This window comes from Schistocerca gregaria, chromosome X (assembly GCF_023897955.1).
Source record: "Schistocerca gregaria isolate iqSchGreg1 chromosome X, iqSchGreg1.2, whole genome shotgun sequence".
Lineage (NCBI taxonomy): Eukaryota > Metazoa > Arthropoda > Insecta > Orthoptera > Acrididae > Schistocerca > Schistocerca gregaria.
Genome location: NC_064931.1, coordinates 756,937,622 through 756,960,346, shown reverse-complemented (window position 1 = coordinate 756,960,346; position 22,725 = coordinate 756,937,622). Strand labels below are relative to the sequence as shown.

The 22,725-nt window shown below is 38.2% G+C and overlaps 1 protein-coding gene across 9 annotated transcripts in view; it reads left to right on the top strand.

Annotated features, from left to right (window-relative positions):
- LOC126298725 (uncharacterized) overlaps positions 1 to 22,725 on the top strand; it is a 168,042-nt gene that overhangs the window by 121,807 nt on the left and 23,510 nt on the right. For 6 of the 9 annotated variants that reach the window (XM_049990160.1, XM_049990157.1, XM_049990156.1 and 3 more), the window contains 3 exons: positions 2,413 to 2,604; positions 3,908 to 4,035; positions 16,952 to 17,239. In XM_049990160.1, the coding sequence (XP_049846117.1) occupies positions 2,413 to 2,604; positions 3,908 to 4,035; positions 16,952 to 17,239 (608 nt within the window). The remainder of the gene's footprint in view (positions 1 to 2,412; positions 2,605 to 3,907; positions 4,036 to 16,951; positions 17,240 to 22,725) is intronic. The other 3 variants (XM_049990162.1, XM_049990161.1, XM_049990163.1) reach the window with 2 other exon arrangements.

Here is a 22,725-nt window from a genome sequence, read left to right as displayed (position 1 = left end):
TTTATTTGTGTATGAGGAATGTTTCCTGAAAGTTTGGCCGTACCTTTTTGTAACGCCCTGTGTGTTGTTTTTTGATATCAGGTCCTTAACTTCGTGGGTGAGGTGTGTCCTGGATGAATCCAGCACCAGTATTTTTCTTGTGTGAAGCAAAGTGTCTGATATTCTATTTCAAACAAAGTTCAACTATTCTAGTATCAGGTCCTTAGTCATCCATCCCTTACCTTGGCATTTAAAGATAAGCTCTGCAAATAGTTTTTCTTTTGGTACAGTTATTCTGCGAATAATCATGTATAGGATGAACTTTCTTCCATCAACTAACACACTCACCATTACTGTATTCTGGCCTTTTCATTGCCAAAACTTCTTATAGGAACACTTTTAAGGCTCTTCATGTTGACAGCAGCATTTGGTGGCACAGCAAAATAAAATGAAGTCTGATGAGCATTGCCCATATGGCCTCGCAAATAGTTGTGCCATTTTCTTAGACTCATTATGTGATGCTAATATGTAAGTAATTTTTCGTCAAATGTGGCAGGAAGTTGCTGAGCTAGTGGTAGTGCAAGCAAGCTCCACCCTCTTCATCAGCCTCACACACCGGCCAATCCTTGCTTTGAATTCTGTTATGCATGCAATTGGAAAAATTTCTCTTAATCTCTAGCACCTCGATTTCGATAATTTCTTGAGTGATTGGAAAGCATTCATTGTGTTTCTCTTGTACGTACTAGTATCCTGCTGCTCCAATTCGTGAAATGTTCCCTGCTTCAGTCCCCTGAGAATTTGGCACGAAGAACTGACATTCTTTAATTTATTTTTCATCTGATGCATAGTTGTTTGTGACCTCTGCTTAACGAATCACCATTAACTTATAATTAGCCTTGTACTGTCTGCATGAACCAATTTTTAACCGTGAACTTGTAGAGCTACGTTTCTCGACAGTCACAGCTATAATTTTCATCCATTATCAATTACTGAAATTTGTTGTTCTTACAGTACTGCCATTATATGCAAACTGAATGATAACAGTATGTTGTCTTCCTGGCTCCTTACAGCTTAATTGACAGAAATCTACCACTTTGGCGTAACACTATTGCCAACCTTGAAAATCGTCAATGCTGTAGAGCAGTAGGAGCTTTGGCACCATTGTTGAAGTTTATGTTTCATTTGTTGTGCTGTATTTCAAGTGTTTAGTGCAAACTTTTTTTTAGCCTTAATTTGTCTCTTGTAGAAATGTATACCATTGTTGAGTATTTGTCCTATTATTAAGTCAGTTCAGTTCCAGTTACAACTGGATTCGGGCAAACTGCACTCTGAGGGTGGTAGATATTCATAAAATGCCAAGGTATATGGCATATGTTTCTCCGACTGGCAGCATGAAGAAATTTGCTGTCCTCTTGGCATTCGCCTCCTCCCTTTCGTATTACTGCTCAGCCAAGCAGGTGCCACTGTTCCCCTCTCACCCATCTGAATTCTTCAAATTAAATCTGTGCATGACCACGGTTACCAAAGCTTCATCTGAAAATGTAAGATACAGATACAGTATAAGAATGTTAACCTCAGGAATAATAGTTTAATGTGTGAATGTAAAATGATCCTGTATTTTTTGAATGGAGAATTTCAGAGAAAACCTCTTACAGTCGGGTAAATAAGGTACATACTTTCGACAACTTTTTTACATTATTGTCTCAATTATGTAATATTTTTTACATATGATCATCACGGATTGGACATCAGTTATATATTGTAGATTATCAGTCAGTTACAGTGTCCTCAAGTTTCTCGGAAGATTTACTCAGCTGCTGCCTTCACGAGGGCTATCATACATTTCTTTTTAACTTCTCTTAGGTTGTAATAAGGCTTTTGAATTCATTTGCACACAAAATGACCATGTGACATGTGTTAATGTCTATGTAAGCTTGTTGCAATTATTGGAGTCATTTAAATGATGTGCTCTGTGCTCACCGTCTGCTAAATCCAATTGTGAATTTAAAGAGAATGAGCTTTAATATCATTGCTTATGCAAGTTGCTCCTGGAGTCACAGTATTTCAATAACAAAATTAATAACAGTAAAATTTCCGGTCAGATACAGTAGTCAGTAAATATTGCTGTGTTTTAAAATCTCTATTTTCAGTTACTGCAGAAGTGTAATTACAAATCAGTAAAACTGAATTGGCTGTGTGTGACGATTAGGAAACTTACAGTCAAGATTCACTTTTACACAACCACAGTGGACCACATATCTGAAAATGAAGTTTCTCAAAGTAATTCCACTAACAGTAGAAGGGTTGCACAGCAAATATTACATGTTTTATTTTGGCTAATTGCTGCCAGATTATAATATATTCAGTCATTAATGCACTCGGTTGTATTCGCAAGCAGGGCATTCAGGTGTATGTTGCTCCATTGTTCAACAGGTTGGAGATAGAACACTTTGAGAGAGAGAAAAGGGAGAGGGAGTTAGAACAATTTGAGAGAGAAAAAAGAGAGAGAGAGATACGTGAGCTTCGGGAACGGGAGTTGACTGACCGCTTGAAAGATGAGATGATGAAGGCAGCTGGTCCCGGACCACGACCGATTGAACCTCACTGGGCTGATTTGCACAGAAGGTAACTGAAGCTGTTATACCTTATTATGAGACACACTGTAGGCAGTGCAAAATCTGAGTATGTAGCAGTAACCCGCTGCACATGGGAATTGCTACATCATTAAATGGTGGCTTGTTTGTCACCGGATCAGTGGCACAGTGATCTATTGTAGAAATTAAAATCGTCTCTCAAAACTACAAATGCGACATGCGATAAAAGGAATTCGTATTTGTGAATGAAATCCAAGTAACTGCCAACAAGTGATTTGCGTGAAGAAGTGTGCCAGAATACCTTAATAATGGAAATAATTTTGAGTAGGAAAATATTGTTGGAGCGCATGGGGCCAAATCGGCAGCTCGTCGTAAAGTTAGTCAGACAGTCATGTAGTCACCACTGAGGAATACATAGTGTATATAAAAGACTAGTCAAGTATGACTTCTATATATGCACTGAAAGTAATTATGATTGACGCTTCACCGAGATACAGCAGCACAAATTGATGCAGTACCAACAAAAATTGTGCAGTTTGTTATTGTGCACCACAGTTCCAAATATTTATGAGAACTAGTTGTCATTATTTATAGAATTTGCAACACGAGCAGAGCATCCTCGATACCATTTGATACATTCGTGTTGACACTATGAATGTTGAACCTGTGGACAGGAATGCCAGTGCATTGTCTTCTGTGGTGAATGTTACCTCAGTCCGATTGCAGATAAAGTTGGCAAACAGATAGGCTTAATCTAGGAGCGCTGCAGCTCATAGAAGCAGGTCCATTGTTTTATGTGGTATTAGTTATGCCTGCTGATCACAAACCATTTGATAAAATGGTAGTACTAAATCCCATATGGTTTGCATCAGACTAGTAGGCTTTACAAGCTATTGACTACATTCATTACCCAGTGAGACCACTGTCTATATGTCTTCTGGTGAGTGTATTTGAAAATTTTCTTTTTTTTCCTTTTTTTTCCCCTTTTTCAGAACCTCACTTGGCTTCCTGCATTGCCAGTTAAGAAAGACCAGTCATTTATTTAAATCTTTACAGAAGTGACAGATCATTAAAACTTTTTTTAATATCTTCTGTTAGTGTCTGTTGGTTTCATAAAGTCTCATGCGCTGAAGGAAGATGTAGCAATTTTCATGTTCAGTGATGTGTTGATAAAATTGAATTTATACAAAAGTATAGTGCAAATGTTTTTTTCTAATTTTATAATCTTAACCACAAATATTCTGTATTTATACCAGTGAATGCATGCTTTATTCCCTATGGTCATATACTTGTGCACTAAACAGAACATTTCTTCTCCCCTCCTGTTCTTACAGATATGTTGGATTTGCACCCACTGATCGGCCTCAGGGAGCTCTGCATCAGTTTGGGCTGTACCCATCAGCACCAGCAGCAGGGCAGACAGCCTTAGGACAGCTGGAGCGTGAGCGCCTGGAGCGTCTAGGTGGGTATATCTTTTTCGGGTATTGATGTAATCTCTATTTAGTAGATGTAAAGTTAATTAATGAATGGCCATCTCTTTTGAGACTGAGTTCCCCATGTTCATTCCCGTTTTCAGATGTGCTTTGCAGTTTATAACATATTTGCTTAGAACACTTCAGAATGTTGATGTAGCATATTTTAGAAGAGTAGAAAAGTGAATCATACACACTTGCCTATGGCTCATTGTGAAGAGCTGATGTTCCATTCAAAATAACTCTCTTGCAAATCCTTATCTTGTTTTCACAGATTAATTTGTATATTTGAGTCAGTTATCCGAAGTCACCTCAATAAAGTAGATCAGCCAGCCTCATGACAATTATTAAGAAAAAAATGTTAATAGTCGTGAAATTACTTTGCAGTTCACACTTAAGTGTGTGATAGAGGTTGCGTAGAGCCACTTTCAGACTACAGTAAAATCACTTTTTGACAAATCTCAGGTAACCCAAACATTTTTTCCTTAAATAGTGGTTTTTCTTAAATGTCAGTTTTGCTAGAATACATGGAAAGAGTGATGCAGAATCATAATTCAAGCATGTTTAGGTGATATAAGTGCTATGTAATTACAAAATTACCAAAATCCTTTGCTACAAATTTAAATGCAGTAAATACACAATTATTAAGCCCCTCATGTTTGTTTTGTAGTGAAAGACATGTGGATCTAGCTGACTGATGTAAGTTAGAATTGTATTATCTACATTAAAAGAGGAAAAGAAATTCCTGACAGTATCAATTCCATGTACACCAACAGTGAAACTTGATGCAGCTCCCTCTTTTTTTTCTTCCTCATTGCCACCATCAGCTTCTACCTATGTTCCTTCATAACATTTCACTTGCATCAATCTCAGGTATGTAATCAGGACAGTTGATAAAAGAACCTTTTCTGAAGATATCATTAGAAATTTTAATCTCTTACTGGCGAAGGAAAACTGGGAAAGCATCGCCACCCAGAACAATGTTGATAGCATGTACATGAGTTTTCAGAGCATCTTTGTTCACTATTTTAATGTAGCATTTCCAAAAATAGTAAAAACAGTGAAACCCAACAATAATAAGCAATGGGTAACTAAAGGCATAAAAATTTCCAGTGAGAGAAACAGATTTCTGCAGTACTTTTGTAAGAAATATAGAGTAACCCAAGAATTCGCAGATTATTCAAAAGCCTACAAAAGAATCTATGGTAGAGTAGTCGAAGAGTCAAAAATTGTGTGGAATGACAATTTGATAAGAAACTCATCTAACAAAATGAGATCCACGCGGAGAGTTATAAAGAAAGAAACTTGTAGTTCAGTGCCAAATAAAAAGAATGTATCATTAACACTAGAAGGCTCAAAAGTCACAGACCCAAATTCAGTTGTGGAAAAATTCAATGAATACTTCACCTCACTAACTGAAGACCTCATTCAACTACACTGTCAAGGACCAGTCCCAAGTTTCTCCAGCAAGTCAGTGAACTTCAATGCTTCTATGTATGTGTATGAAACAAACCCCAATGAAATTATAAGTAAAATTAAATCATTAAGCAATAATCATGGTCTTGATGAAGTACCTGATTTCATATTAAAAGCATGTGCTCACCACATAGCAAACTCGTTGGCAAAAATTTTCAACCTCTAATTAAATCTGGTGTATTCCCAGATATTTTTAAAATAGCAAAAGTTTCACCACTGCTAAAAAAAGGTTCTTCTGAAAAAATATCAAACTACTGACCCGTGTCACAGTTAAGTTCCTTCTCAAAAATTCTAGACAAACTCTTCTATGACAGGCTTTTAAGTTTCATAAAGAAATATGCACCTCTTACAGTACAACAACATGGTTTTAGAAAGTCTAAATCTACACAGACAGCAATTTTCGAATTCTTAGACTGCATTTTAAAATCCCTTGATCAACATAAATTAGCTGCAGGTATTTTGCTAGCTCTATCAAAAGCCTTCGATGTCCTGGACCATAGCATTCTACTCGAAAAATTAGAAAGATGAGGAGTAAGAGGTGTAGCACATAGCTGGTTGTGTTCATACCTAAAAAACCGCAGGCAGAAAGTTTCACTTCAATATGAATTCAACAAAATGAATAAAACAAGAAAAAACTCCTTTCTTTCTAGGGAATTACCAATAAAATATGGTGTACCACAGGGCTCAATCCTAGGTCCACTACTCTTCTTGATTTATGTGGACAACTTAGTTGAATATATGAGTCCCACAAAAACTATCCTGTTTGCCGGTGACACCAGCATATTGCTCACTGGATCCAGTCCAGAAACTTTGTGGTCCACAGCAGAAAGTTCTATGAAAAGACTCTCTGAGTGGTTCACAAAAAACAAACTCATTATAAATACTGAAAAAACTGTGTGTGTCGATTTTCATTTAATTCCTCCAATTAATCAAATGTCTATTCAAGCCTAATTAAAAAATGATCCCCTAGAAATGTAAATGTCACAAAATTCTTGGGTCATTGGGTTCAGCAATACTTAAAGTGGGACACACATATAAATAACTTGTGTAGAAAACTATCTTCTGCGTGCTATGGCCTAGGAATTTTAAAGGCTACAACAAGCAAAACAACAGTACTGCAGGCATACTATGTACGGTTCCACTCACTAATCCGATATGGGATCATTTTCTGGGGATACTCAACTCACAGTGTAAAGGTTTTTAGAATGCAAAAAATAACTTTAAGAATAATTTGTGGCCTTAAAAAGATGGAGTCCTGTAAATCCCATTTTACTGAGCTTGGTGTTCTAAATGTTCCAAATTTGTTCATTTATGAAACTATCTTGTTCACTAGGGACTACCACCTGAAAACAGGCAAACTGCTACAGAACAAAAGTGTATATAGTACCAGAAAAGTGTATATAGTACCAGAAGGGAATCAAATATGCATCAAAAATATCACAGAACAACCACCTATCAGTGGAGCATAATTAACATTGGTGTAATACTACACAATAAGATACCAGAGGAAATAAAAAATACTACTCATCCAGTATTTAAAGCTGAACTAATGGCATTTCTAATAAAGCACTGTTTCTATTCTGTCAGAGAATTTCTGAATAAGTAACAAAATTAATTGTAGTAGGTACCTGATTTTAATTGCTAATACTATGTATTGTTGTAACTTATCTTTGACCTGTCCAATATCAATTGTACAATTTGTGCTATATGATAAAACTGGACCAATTAACAAAAATCATCATCACGATAATGTCCTGGAATGTTTCATTTTTAGAAACATCAGTTCTGCTTGTCCATCCTTCTGGAATAGTGTTGTCTTCAGCAGTAACTGATGTACTACAGCCATCCTTCGGAAACAATTTAACAGTCTTTTGTGTTACAGAATTCCAGGCAGTAACAAATACATTCATTGCCTTTACAAGGCTGAGTGTCATCACTTTCTATCATCATCATCATCATCATCTTGGACAGTTTCCAGCCTCAGGCTGGGTCTGTATGGAACATAGGCCTCTCCATCATCTTCTGTCTTGCCACCATCTCTCCGTTTTAACCTTGGTCCAGTCTTCTCCTTTATTCTGGATGCATTCCTCTACTCCTTTAGCCATCTGTCTCTCGGTCTTCCTCTTGGTCTCTTTCTTTCCAGTTTCATCTCGTATACCCTCCTGGGTATCCTCTTCTCCTCCATTCTCTTAATGTGCCCATACCATCTCAGCCTTGATTTCTCTGTCTCCTCCTGTAATGGTTCCACCTTTATTAACTCTCTCATCCTCTCATTTCTTAACCTGTCTATCTTTGTCACTCTAATACTGTTTCTCAAGAATTTCGTGTCACTAGCTTGTACTTCACTTTTGTCTCTTCCTTTCATAACCCGTGTTTCTGATGCATATGTCAGGATTGGGACATATTATGACCGGTATATGATCTTTTTACTGATTTGGGGTACATCCTTGCTCCATATCAGGCTTCTGACACTCTTCCCCTAAATACTTCTACTTTTCTTCTCCGCTCGTTTATTTCTCTGTTGTTTTTTTCCATCTTCCTGTATCAGTCGTCCTAGGTACTTGTAACTCTCCACTCTCCTCAATTGTCCCTCACCAGTTGTTATTCCAGTTGTTCCTTTCTCCTTCTTTCTTGTTGTGATAATCATCTCACTCATACTAAATTTTATCCCATATGTGTGATCTTAGGCTTTCCCGGCAAATTAACTGTTTGTACTGTTCTTGGGTCTCCAGGCGAATAGTACATTCATCCCATATTCTTGTCCTGTTTGTTCCCATATGCCCAACTGCTCTTGTACTTCCTCCTTATTCCCCCAGGATCATCTGCAAACACCATAGCTTTCATATTCCTTTCACCAGTTACTCGTGTTACTGTACTCATTATATCATCCATCGCTACAATGAAGAGTAATGGTGAAATTGCACTTCCCTGCCTCAAGCCATTCTTCTGTTCAGTCCAAGTTGCTCTCTCTCCTCTCATTTTCACACACAACTTCCATGGTACATTTCCCTTATCCCCCAAATAATCTGTTTTGCTACTCCTGTGTTCTCCAGGGATTTCCACACTTTGCTTCAACGTACACTATCATACACTTTTTCAATGTTCAGGAAGGTCATTAGTAAATCTATTCCATATTCATAGTACTGTTGCTGTTTTGTTCTGAACCCATGTTGCTCTTCTAATTTTGCCTGAATTTGTGCTTCCAAAATTTTCTCAAAAATCTTTGCTCGGTGACTCATCAGTGTTATCTCCCGATAGTTCTTGCACTCTTTTCTATTTCCCTTCTTAAAGATCAGGCCAATTATTCCCTTCTTCCAGTTTTCTGGGATCATCATTTGTCTCCACACAATTTTCATTACTTGATATAGCCATTGTATCCCAAACTTTCCTGCTGCTGTCACCATCTCTACACTTAGCTCATTTAGACCTGGTGACTTCCTCCCTTCATCTTGCCCAATGCCCTTTCCACTTCTTCCTGCGGAAGGTCTTTTCCTATTTGCTGTTCCTCCTCTTTTTTTTCTCCTTGGCTTGTTCCTTCTCATCCAGGTCCCCATTCGGATTCAGGAGTTCTTCAAAAATACTCCTTCCACATATTCTTGAGTTCCTCCCTATTCTCTACATCTTTTCCACTTTTGTTCACTATTCGAGTCTAATCAGTCGTACTGTTCTTCCTCTTACTTTTAATCATCCCATATAACACCTTTTTTGAACCTTCACTATCCTCCTCCATCATTCTGGTCCACTGTTCCATCCACTTTCATCTTTCCTCCACCACCACTCTTTTTGCTTCTTTCTTTCTTGCCTGATACTCTTCCCTTGTCTCTACTGTTCTCTTCTGGGACCATACCCTTATAAAGGCTCTATTCTTCTTTTGTCTATATCCTTTGTTTTATCGTTCAACCAGGGTGTTTCTTTCCATCTCTTTTTGGTGCTTGTCCTCCCACACGTTGCTTCTGCCACACTTACTATTGTTCCCTTGAATCTACTGCATTTCTCTTCTACAGTTTTTGGTTCATCCTTTGTGATGCTTTCCTTTATTTACTTGTAGGTACTGTAGCTTGCTTTCTTCCTCCTTCAACTTCCATATCCTTATATGTCTTTCCTGATTTTCTGTCCCTTTATTATCCTTAGTCCCTCTCAGGTTCATTACCAGCAAACGGTGGTCGCTATCCAAGGCCTATGATGGTAATACCTTGATGTCAGTGATGTTCCTATTCATCTCACTATCATACAGGAAGTAGTCGACTATTGACTTTCTCCTTAAGTCTTGACTGTATCAGGTAATCTTGTGGCTCCTCCTCTTCCTGAACCAAGAGTTCCCAACTAGCAAGCCATTCCTTTGATAGAACTCCAATAGTCTTTCACCTTCCTTATTTCAGCAGCCCCACCCCTCTGGTCCAAGCACACTTTCGCAGCATTGTCTTTCTCTTCCAACGTGTGTGTTTAAATCCCCCATTACTATCGTATTCTTCATTCCCATCTGCTTCTGCATTTCCTCTTCAAACTCTTGCTTCTCCTCAGAAGTGCATACACTTGTATTACCTCTATGGTCGTCCCCTTGAGTTATATTTTAGTCTTCATCATCCTATCACTCATTCTCTTCACTTCCTCTTTGAATCCATCTCTTACTACTATTCCAACTTCATTTCTCCTTCTCTCCTCATTTCCTCTCCCGTACAGTTGGTAGCCTTTCCTCAGTTCTCTCCTTCCTTCTCCTTTCCATCTCGTTTCAGCTAGCCCCAATAGGTCTAAATTCCTTCTTTCCATCACGTGTACCATCTCCTCCACCTTTCCAGTCGATGTTTGTATATTTAATGTTCCAGATCTTAGTCCTGCACGTCCAGGGCCTCGCTGCAATGGAGCACTTCCTTTCACGCCGATCACCTGCCACCCTACCTGAAACCTCTTTCCTCGTCACCTTAGCCAGCTTCATCCTGACCCACAACTTTTTCATTTTTGAAGGCCAGACATACCAACAATTAAAGGGAACAGCCATGGGTACCAGGATGGCCCCCTCGTATGCCAACCTATTTATGGGCCGCTTAGAGGAAGCCTTCTTGGTTACCCAAGCCTGCCAACCCAAAGTTTGGTACAGATTTATTGATGACATCTTCATGATCTAGACTCACAGTGAAGAACAACTCCAGAATTTCCTCTCCAACCTCAACTCCTTTGGTTCCATCAGATTCACCTGGTCCTACCCCAAATCCCATGCCACTTTCCTAGACGTTGACCTCCATCTGTCCAATGGCCAGCTGCACACATCCGTCCACATCAAACCCACCAACAAGCAACAGTACCTCCATTATGACAGCTGCCACCCATTCCATATCAAACGGTCCCTTCCCTACAGCCTAGGCCTTCGTGGCAAACGAATCTGCTCCAGTCCTGAATCCCTCGACCATTACACCAACAACCTGAAAACAGCTTTCGCATCCCGCAACTACCCTCCCAACCTGGTACAGAAGCAGATAACCAGAGCCACTTCCTCATCCCCTCAAACCCAGAACCTCTCACAGAAGAACCCCAAAAGTGCCCCACTTGTGACAGAATACTTCCCGGGACTGGATCAGACCTTGAATGTGGCTCTCCAGCAGGGATACGACTTCCTAAAATCCTGCCCCGAAATGAGATCCATCCTTCATGAAATCCTCCCCACTCCACCAAGAGTGTCTTTCCGCCATCCACCTAACCTTCGTAACCTCTTGGTTCATCCCTATGAAATCCCCAAACCACCTTCCCTACCCTCTGGCTCCTACCCTTGCAACCGCCCCCGGTGTAAAACCTGTCCTATGCACCCTCCCACCACCACCTACTCCAGTCCTGTAACCCGGAAGGTGTACACGATCAAAGGGAGAGCCACGTGTGAAAGCACCCACGTGATTTACCAACTGACCTGCCTGCACTGTGACGCTTTCTATGTGGGAATGACCAGCAACAAACTGTCCATTCGCATGAATGGACACAGGCAGACAGTGTTTGTTGGTAATGAGGATCACCCTGTGGCTAAACATGCCTTGATGCACGGCCAGCACATCTTGGCACAGTGTTACACCGTCCGAGTTATCTGGATACTTCCCACCAACACCAACCTATCCGAACTCCGGAGATGGGAACTCGCCCTTCAGTATATCCTCTCTTCTCGATATCCGCCAGGCCTCAACCTCCGCTAATTTCAAGTTGCCGCCGCTCATACCTCACCTGTCTTTCAACAACTTCTTTGCCTCTGTACTTCCGCCTCGACTGACATCTCTGCCCTTACTCTTTGCCTTTAAATATGTCTGCTTGTGTCTGTGTATGTGCGGATGGATATGTGTGTGTGTGTGTGTGTGTGTGTGTGTGTGTGTGTGTGTGTGCGAGCGAGTGTACACCTGTCCTTTTTTTCCCCTAAGGGAAGTCTTTCCGCTCCCGGGATTGGAATGACTCCTTACCCTCTCCCTTAAAACCCACATCCTTTCGTCTTACCCTCTCCTTCCTGAAGAAGCAACCATCGGTTGCGAAAGCTAGTAATTCTGTGTGTGTGTTTGTGTGTTTTGTTCATGTGCCTGTCTGCCGGCGCTTTCCCGCTTGGTAAGTCTTGGAATCTTTGTTTTTAATATATTTTTCCCATGTGGAAGTTTCTTTCTATTTTATTTATAAGAACAAAGTAGCATTTTTATGTTTTCAACATACCTGGGAATTAATAGTAGATGCTACTTTTCACTTATATCACCATTTACATTTTTCTCCCTTAACAGAATATGATTTTGTGGTAAGTAAATTATAAAAGACACCACTTTTATCAGCACTGAAAATGTATCTGGGCTCATAGCACTTAATGGTTCTTGGCAATGTAATGTTCTTCCAATATCATGTGCTCTGTGTGACCAGAGTCTCAGTTTCTCCACTCACGCTTTGAAATGACAGATTTTTTTAATGAGTCAACAAGCCATTTAATGCCCTGAAATTTTCAGTTTCAATGTTCAGAATGATATCACGAATCTTCTTTTGCAGTATGTTTTCTCTTATAGACATACTTTCATTTCTCTGTCCTCGAAACTACATAAGAAGAATATTTTCCACAGCATGGACTGTAGACATACGAATGTCTCTCCTTTTTGTATCCGTAAGAATCATTAACTTCGCCAGTTGAGAACTCTTCCATATTTTTTAATATTCTGCTAGATGGCCAAAAATTGTATTTCTTCATTGTGTTGGAAATAGTAATGTCAAGATCGTCAGCTTTTGCTGAACTGTAAGCTTTCAGTATTTGATAATTGAGTAAGCAAACAACTACATTTCTCATGCTTCATATACCTAAGTCTGTGACGTCACATTACGTGATCTAAATCATATGGAAATTGACTTCCGATTCTTACAATACATCTGCTGGTATTGCTACAAGTGAAGTCGAGTTATTGACTACAATCTACGTATGCGTCAACCAGCTGAATCAATAACCATTTACAGCTGAATAAATAACTATGACAAAAAATACGACTTGTATGAAATGTAGTGGAAGGAAATCAGAAACTCACTCAAACACATTAGGAATTAAGTTAAAATTGGATTTAAATTTGCAAAATGTTCCTGGCTTATTCCTTAAAAATGAACTTTTTCTGAAAGCAAGGTTTGTTAAAAGCAGGGAGAAATAACATTTTACTTATTGGAGTTTTACCAGGACCAACAGAAATATTAGTTAAAAGTTGGATTTCCTTAAAAGTAGGTTTGTTATTTTGGGGTTTTACAGTAATTCTTTACCATTGCATTCTTGAATAGCTTGTGTGAAAGTGATGATGATGTATTTGGCTTCCCTTAGCTGATCCATGCTCTGTTAATAAAACTGCATATATTATGGCAAATGAGATAAAGCATCATCTAGTTAAATGGCAGATCTATCTTTGATCTGCATACAGAGCTACACAATGAGAGCATTTATTGACGTATCCCACCACATTATACCACTGTCAGACAGAAACATGATATTAATCTTCCAAGTTTACGAAAACCTAGACATTTACAAATATATTTTAAAACTCGTGCACTTTTTTACAGTGTTTTGTTTCATCTGTTTCTGGTTCCAGCTTTTCAATAACTGCAATATGTTGGTATTAAATCAGTAAAGTGTGATAATATTTTTTAATGGATAATACAACAATACTGATACATAAGTAGAGGAGAGCTTAGTAACATTTTGCAATATTATAAAAAAAGAAGAATAACAGAATACTCAGAAATTAACAATATCATAAATGTGGGAAATTATAATACAATAATAATAATAATAATAATAATAATAATAATAATAATAATATTGACTGTCCATTGGCTGCCATGAAAATGAACATTATGTCTCAAGTTATGCTCGACCAATGGCACAGAGCAACATAATTTTTATCTGTGGCGGTATTCCATTATAGTTCTAGAAATATCATTGGCACTGTCTTTTGTCATGTTTAATAGATGAGACTGCCTAAATAAACCTGTTGCGGAGTGCAATCTGTTGATTATTGGTAAGTTACTTTATTAAAGTGGATGTTAGATTTAAATCGAATGATTGGTGATATATTCCGTTTGTATGACAAAGAAGTGTCCTTTTATGTGCCTGTTAAAGCCATTGTTTGGCCTGTAGTATCCTCATTATGAATCTGCTCCAATACTAGCTCTCAGTGTGCCATGATGTTTTGAGTGTAGCTGTACTTAATTTCTAGATGATTGATATGGGGACTGGCTAGCAATCAGCTGCTCAAATACACGGGTCAACAATCAGTCTGCCCCCAGGCAACTGACCTTGCTACTGCCCTTTTGGCTATAATCCTGGCACAGACATTAATAGTAAATCTGAAATATGGCTTTAACCCAGGAAGTGGACAGTTAATGGTTAGTTAAAATCCATGATGTAATTTTAAATCTCCACTTAATCATAACTTAATTCACCATGTCAGCACAGTTACGTGATGTGGTAAAATTGCTATGCACAAACAAGTGTCAGAATTGGATACTGAATAATAACTGATTGTGTTGATGACTGGTTGTCAGCTGTCTGACCACACTCCACAGGATTGGTGCAAAATGTATAAAGGGCACAACTAGACATAAATCATTTGTTAAAGTTACAGGAATTTTGTGTTCCATGATATCAGCAGAACATTCCACAATTTGTAGTCTAGTGTTACACCTTCAATGCCTCTGAAGAATACTGTTTCACATTACAGGATAAAAACACACTTACCCCTCTGTACTGTTTTCCTACTGCCAATAGCCAGATAGTTGTGCAGTTCTTCAGTGGCAGAAATTCCCACTAGGCAGCTGTTTCAGCATGGGCTTCTCAACTGCACACCTGTTTTTAGAAAGTGGTTGCATATACAGGGTGAACCAGAACTCCACCAACAAACTTTCAGAAGTTGTTCAGAAGTACCTTCTGAGTATTTTGAAGTATGAGTCCTGTGGTCTCTCGTGGCGCTTTACAAAGCCATTGCATTTCTTTTGGTTTCTCGACCCATTTAACTCTATATCTTGCACTGAAAATAGTGTACAACATTGCAAATGTCGACTGTAATGTGTTGTATGTCTTGTTTCCTTTTGCTCATGATACCTGCTGTTGTCAACAGTAATGCCAATGTTAACCCATTGCCCCATATTTGCATTCAATACTGCTTGGTCCTGTTTGGGGGTTTTGTTTTGTGTTGTACTTTTTGATCAGTACATATTGTAGGCTTTCTCACTATTGTGAAGATATTTTCTCAGAAACAAAGGTAACTGGGGTAGCAAACTGAATAAACCACATTTACGAGGGTTGTCCAGAAAGCAAAGAATGTTTTGACATAACTAAATAAAAACCAAAGATATCAACATGGAACTTTATTTACAAAGGTACAGTAACTTACTCTATTTTTCAGTGTAGTCACTATAACTGCCAAGGAATTGTAATATGGGAACAGTTTTTCAATTCCCTTGTTGTACTCCTCTATCACCAAAGATTTGTGGCAGGACATCATTGCTTATTTGAAGTCTTCATCGTGTATGAACTGTTATCCACCCAAAAATTCCTTTCTTCAGGGAATAAGTAAAAATCGCTTAGTGCCAAGTCAGGATTATAAGGATGATGTCCAAAGATTTCCAACTTAAGGCATTGAAGTTCTTTCCGTGTTTGAGCTGATGCATGAGGCCATGCATTGTCATGAATCAAAGACACCTTTGCCGACAACATGCTACGTCACTGAAGGCTCCTTCATTGCACTGTCACTATAGACATTTCTTATTTGCCTATTAATTTTGATAGGCTGAAAATTTTTTGCATTCAGAAAATGAATGACACTATGTACTTTGCAATTGGCAGTATTCCTAAGGGTTACTGAACAAAGAGGTGGGTCCGCTTGACGACAAAACTTGGCTTGCGTTGAGACGGTGTACAGTGGTGGTGTATCAGTGGTAGGTGTGGTACACAATTTTTCTTTACTGTCTGCATGACTCTCATACATTATTATTCTGTAACCATCTGGCAGAGACCATTGGCCCTCATGCCAAAGCCACTCAGAGGCTATCCCTGAACAACCTCTGAAAGTTTATTGCTGAAGTTCTGGTTCACCCTGTATAATACTTATACTGTTTGAGTGATATGGGAGGCCTCTGGCAGTGAGTGGAGTGGGATATTGCACGACTTTGTTTTGCTACAAACTGGTACCTTGCCTAGTTTTTTTTGTATATTCCATGAATAAATTTATGTAAGCCAATGTAAACAGCCTCTTGTGAATCCACATGTTAGACCTCTGTTTTGGGCAATATTTAATTGTAATTTTTACTGTGTGCTGATTGCCAGTGTTCCCTGAAGGAAACTGGAATTGACTATGATCAAATGATCAGGCAATTTTTCATGGAATGAGTAATGGAAAAGTATCCTTTTCTTCCATTTCAGGACATGTTTGTTATAATAGCTTTATCAAGAAACTACCACTACTCCAAAATTTCGGCATTATGAAAAGCATTCTCTGCTTAAAAATGTAGCTAAAATCTGATAGCAGAAGTGTTTAAAACACACAATAAGATTTGCCTTTTTTTCTTAACATATTCTTCTCTACTGTAGAGTAATTCTTGAATAGAAATGATCACAGACCTGCAAAGGGCTACCAAGTAGTCATCTCAATACGTTTGTTTTAAGAGTTGTGTACAGTTTTTTTCATTACATGTTCAATGTTATATATCTTGAATATGAGCCATGGGACACATTCACACAAGATAACAACTTATTCACCACAAATATTATTGATAATTGTGCTGTTAGCCTGTGAGTATTCACTTTTTTTTTTGTATTTATTTATTTATTTTTTTTATTGGAGAGAGTCACGTGTTTGTTCTTCATTTGATTGGTTGAATGATTGTTGAGTCTGTAATTATAGTGCTACAGTTTTTCATATTATTGTGTACATTTTTTTATGATGATTACTTTTGTAGGAATACCTGCTGGTGGTCATGGACCGGCGGCAGGTCCTCACACTCATCCTCATCCTAGCTCTTTAGCAGCAGCCCAACTGGAAGCTGCTGAACGGTTGGCGTTGGCCACTGATCCTATGGTGCGCCTACAAATGGCTGGTATTTCAGCAGAGTATCATGCTCACACCCACGCACATACTCATGCTCATTCCCACACACATTTGCATCTTCACCCAAGCCAGCAAGCTCAGCAAGCACAGGCACAGCAAGAAGTTGCGACAGCAGGAACAGCTGCTTTCCCATTACCAGGTGGGAAATAGTGTGTGATGTTCAGCTTATATTATTTTTTATTAAAGTACAAGCTAGAGGAGAAAAGTCTGCTGATATAACTGTTGCATGTCCTTCATTACATTTATCCAGTAAAGACATCCACTCACTGCACAGTGGAGATGTTGAGCAGTAAACAGTTTTGAGTTGGGCTGCATTGCAGGGTCGGTCTCTCTCTCTCTCTCTCTCTCTCTCTCTCTCTCTCTCTCTCTCTCTCTCTCTCTCTGTGTGTGTGTGTGTGTGTGTGTGTGTGTGTGTGTGTGTGTGTGTGTGAGGGGTCGAGTGAGAGAGAGAGAGAGAGAGAGAGAGAGAGAGAGAGAGAGATTCTTGTTTATGTTACTGTCTACTACTCGTATCCTCCACTAAACCAATTAATGTTATCTTTACTTTCTACAGTTTCTGTATCTCTCACAAAATTTTTCCAGTCCATATTATACAGTAAAGAAATATTTCCAGATTATCGAATGTATGAAAACTTGTGCAATGCACTTTTAAGTCATTTATTGTACGATAAAATATGTTGGTAAATAAATAGTTTTTATTGTTGTTTTATGAGAGTAAGTCAGTTATAAATGGGGTTTTATTTTTAAAAATTGTTGAAAAATAAAAGACAAATATAATTTAATTTTCTAAATAGTGTCCTCCTTTAGAAATACATAATTCCCACCGAGAAGGAAGGTTTTCCTTCCCAGCATTGTAGAATGAAGTGGGTTTCATCAGGAACTAATTGCTCACAAATCCTTCCACCCCCTCTTCATCTTTAAGTCATTGCCCTCTTAGAGCTTCTTTAAGCAGCCCAAACAAATGAAAATCAGTTGTTGGTAGGTCTGGGCTGTGTAGGAAGAATGATTAAGTTGAGTCCAGTGCATTTCTACAAGTTTTGAGACTGTTAGTGCTGCAGTATGGTGCCTGACATTGTTGTAGGGGAGGATGGCCTCTTGAATAGGTTGGTCTCTTCTTTTGTGGTGATGTGCAGACTTCACCTCATTCAGCAGCTCACAGCAGTAAGCAGCATTGATTGTGCATCACTCATGCAAAAAGTCAGTGAGCAAAATGAATGAACCACCAGTCAAAGAAAACTTGCCAGCTGACAGTCTAGTCTTGGCTTTCGCTGGAGCTGCCTCCCCTTTTGCACCACCACTCCATAGTGACTTGTTTTGCCTTGGGAGTGTAGTGGTGGGCCCGCATTTCATTGCAGGTGATCATCTGACTCAAAAATGCAACACCTTCTTTCACAAACTTTGTTGTAATCTTCTGACATACCTCATAACGTTTCAACCTCTGATCTATGGTCAAAAGGCAAGGACCCATCTGGCACAAACATTATGCAACTTTATTCATTTGTGATGATCATTTGACACCTCCCATAACTTATTCTGATCTGACACACTCACCCATTGATCTTCTTCAAGAACATCTTTAACTGCACGAATGTTTTTGTCTGTTATGCTTGGTCAGAGGGTGGTGATTGAGTTCCTGTTTTTCCACTTGTTCTCATTCTTTTGTGAACTTTTTATGCCAGGCAAACTCAAGAGTCCTTGACACTGTTTTGTCCCCAGACAGTGCAGTCAGTATCCAAAAAAATTACGTTGCTTAAACTCCTTTACGAGCAAGAAATTTTATAGTTATGCATTGCAAAATTGTGGGGTGCACTTGTTGCTCTGACACTGTGAGCACTACTGACAGACTGATTGGGATTGTGAAATGGCCTGCTCACCCCACTCCTAATGGCCCCTGCCAAGCATATTAGAAGTATGGGCCCAGTCCTACCAACTGTAGACACACAGGAACAAAAATCCCATATGTATTTGATTTGCCCTCATATTTGTGTGCTTTCTATAGTGTACAGAATGAGTAGTCAGATGGCTATGTGAAAATTTGTCTAGTTCGCACCACAGTGTGCTGCAGTCCATTTCTAACACGTATAAGAGCACACTTTAAGTATTCAATTTATAGTTTTTTTTGTGCTCTGTTATTGAAAACTTGAAGGAGTGTTGGGTACAAGGGGGAACATATGCTTCATCCTCACAGCAAACACTACAGCAGGGCTGAGCATGTAATAGATTTAACAATTCAGTGGTGTTTTGGGCTTTGGTCAACAAGATGTCATGACTTGTTTTTCTATAATCATACTGGTTTTCATAAATCACAGAAAAGTCACAAAAATAATTAATAAAATTTTGTTTTGAATGTGAATAGACTAAGCCAAAGTGTTGAAAACATGTTATGCCTTAAATGAAGATGAATATGTTGTTCCAGCAAAGGATTTGTGTCAAGACTTAAAACATATTTGAAATGTACCAAAGGATCCCATCAGTTTGATACAGTATAAGTGGGGACAGGAAAATTTCTCAAAAACGATAACACAAAATTATCAGTTTTTGGAGGAATAACATGAAACCAGTTACTTTTAAAGGATATCACAAAATTTATAATTTTGCTGTATAAAAATCTAATTCTGAGGCTGGCACTTTGCTAATAGTCATAATTGACAGTTGTTGAATGTTAAAATTGCATTTTGTATTCTGCTGTCATTAAAGCTGAGGTTCATGCATAATTTTAAAATAATTCTACATTTCCTTAGTAACAAACTTTTTTGTGATGATAAAAATGGAACCAAATTTCGCCAAAACTAACACCAAATTAAAAAATCATATTTGGTAAAAAAAAGTGAAATATCTAAAAAAAATTGAATTTAGCAATAAAACACCGAATTTGATAACAAACGGCAAAGAACTTGGCAACAAACAAATAATTTGGCAAAAACAAAAAAAGAATGTGGGATTTGGCAGAAAACATTAAAAAATTTGACAAAAGAACATCACCAAATTAGGCAGAAATAAACAATACTGATGTTGGCAAAAAAACCACAGAATTTGGCAAAAAATCATGTTGAATTTGAAAAAAATATAGTAAATTTGCAAAACAATCACTGAATTTTGCAGTAAATAACACTGAGTTTGTCAAAATTAGTAGCACCAAATATGGCAAAAACACTGAATTTTGGAAAAAAAGCTCCTAATTTGGCAAAAATTTGGAAAAAGTGGTCACCAAATTTGGTAAAAAAACATTGAATTTGATAAAAAAATTACACTGTATATTGGGGAAAAAAACCCACCAAATTTGACAAAACATTCTATGAATTTGGCAAAAATAACTCTGAATTCGACAAAAGAGAACACCATATTTGGCAACAAATAACACCAACTTTGGTCATAAAATAAAACAATTTTTGCCTGTCTGTAAGTATAAGCAATGACAATGCAGCATGTGCTGACAGTGATAGGCAATATAGCAATGGCACATACTGCAATGTGGAATGGTATTAATGGTGAATGTCAGCTCCATAGAAACTGAATTCTATTCTTCTCACATTGTTGCTAGCTGCATGCTGAGAATGCAGGGTGCAGCAGACTGCCACCAAAGGGTACCTCAAACATGCTTTGTGGGAATTAGATCAGAAAATTGAATTGGCTACTCTATGCACTGATTTTGTTTGCAATAGAAGAGACTTCCTACATATGATGAGTCCTATGTGGTCAAGCATTGCAGACTTGTAAGATGAAGCCATCTGTTGCTCTGAAATAACATCGTTTATAAACATAATTTTCATCGCTACACTGTAGACATATATAATCACTGTTCTGTGTGAGGAGACATGTTTTTAAACATTACGCATTTCATAGGGTTATGAGTAATAATTGGATCTGGCTTCATGCAAAATAAAGAGATGTCTGCTTTAACTTTTCACATTAAACCAGTAGTCATTCATGAAAACAGTGATCCCCCAGTGTTCTGCATTCCAGTGTAACTGTTGGTGTGGCTGCTGCAATTGGTCCCTCTTCTGACAAGTACTGATTGGTAAGCAGCACACCTCTGCTTATCTAATATACATACCACCTTTAAAAAATCTTCAGCACAACAGTTAAATGCTGAACTTGTGGTTACGAATTGTTGCCACAGCCTGTGTGCAGTAGAAGATTGAATACATTAGACCTGCTTCCTGGCTGCCTTTTCTTACTCCCAGAGCACTAATTGTCATTGTAATCTCTGTTTTGTAAATAAGATTGAACAGTTAACAGTACTGGTTTGCATGTGATAGGATTTTCAGCACTAATACTGTAACAACACATTTGAATTTTGTGTCAGTTGCTTTCTAATTTATGAAAAATATTTGTTTCTCTGTCTCATGTTGTACACCTTCATAAAGTTTGTGGTGTGTGAATCTTGCAGAATTGTCACATTCGTTACACTCAGCAAAGCAAGCAAAATATTTCAAGATTATTAAAAATAATTGTAGTATTGCATTTTTACTGAACGTCTCATAGTCTTCTGGATGGTGAGTTACTTATTTGCATGTTCTGCAGATCATTCTCTGGCTGCCTCATTATGAAATGTAACACAGATTTGGTTTACGGACTAATGCATCTTCCCTTTTTTAGTGGAAATGGGGGATTAAAGGTTAACATTTTTGAGTGAAAGCGCAAGCACCTGGATGCCGAGAAAGGCCATAACATCATTGTCAGGGAAATTGCCACTCCGAGCCTTTGTATGTTAAAGCCAGATGTATTGAACACATATGTCTTACACCAGATTAGCTCATCCAGAAAAATCTGCTGTTGCTGACCAGTGGCTAGATATGAGGACGGCATGTCTAAACTTACTAGGACTCCTTCATTAATAGGGACCAGAAAAATTCCCATTTTGTGATAAATGTGAAATTGATATGAATTCTGCCTCAAAATGTGAAAATGCAGAATTATTTAATAGATGCTGTTTCATAGCAAATAGTACCCAGATGAGCTATTTATCAGAGATAGTTTGAAATAGTTTTATTTTCTGCATATAATATCGAAAACGTAATCAGTTACTGTCATTGTACATCATCTGGTGAAGCCCAATTTGGAAATATAATGTGTGCAAGAACCTACTTGAAAAACAAAGCGTATGAACTCAACACTGTATCAGTGTGCTCAATGATGTGGCATCATTCCAGTTGGAACGGTGGAATGCTCTGTTTAAGGCACTAATGTACACGTCACATAATGCAATGTAGTACTCAACCATGGGACCTAGTATTTTACAAAAAAAGAAACACACATGTTTGTTTGCCATCTATAACTCAAAAGATAGTATAAAGCAGACAATGTTGATGTGGCAAAAGATGTTTTGAACTGTACTTGCATTGGATACCGCTAGGGGAAGCGACTAATCCTGATCCATCAGGGCTTTCGATTATGACCCTTACAACACCAGAAGAGATCAACCATTCCTGTGACAATGTGTCAGTTCTGCTGTAAGGTGCTGCTCAGAGAAATGGAGGTGGGGTTTGTTTCCCGACACCACTCCTTCTCAAGTGGCGATCAAAATTCTAGTCTCTTTACACTCGACTATAGCTTATAGCCGCCTATAGCTATTGGAAAACAAAATCTATAATGTTTTTCGACGGCGCCAAAATTCTTCCCCTA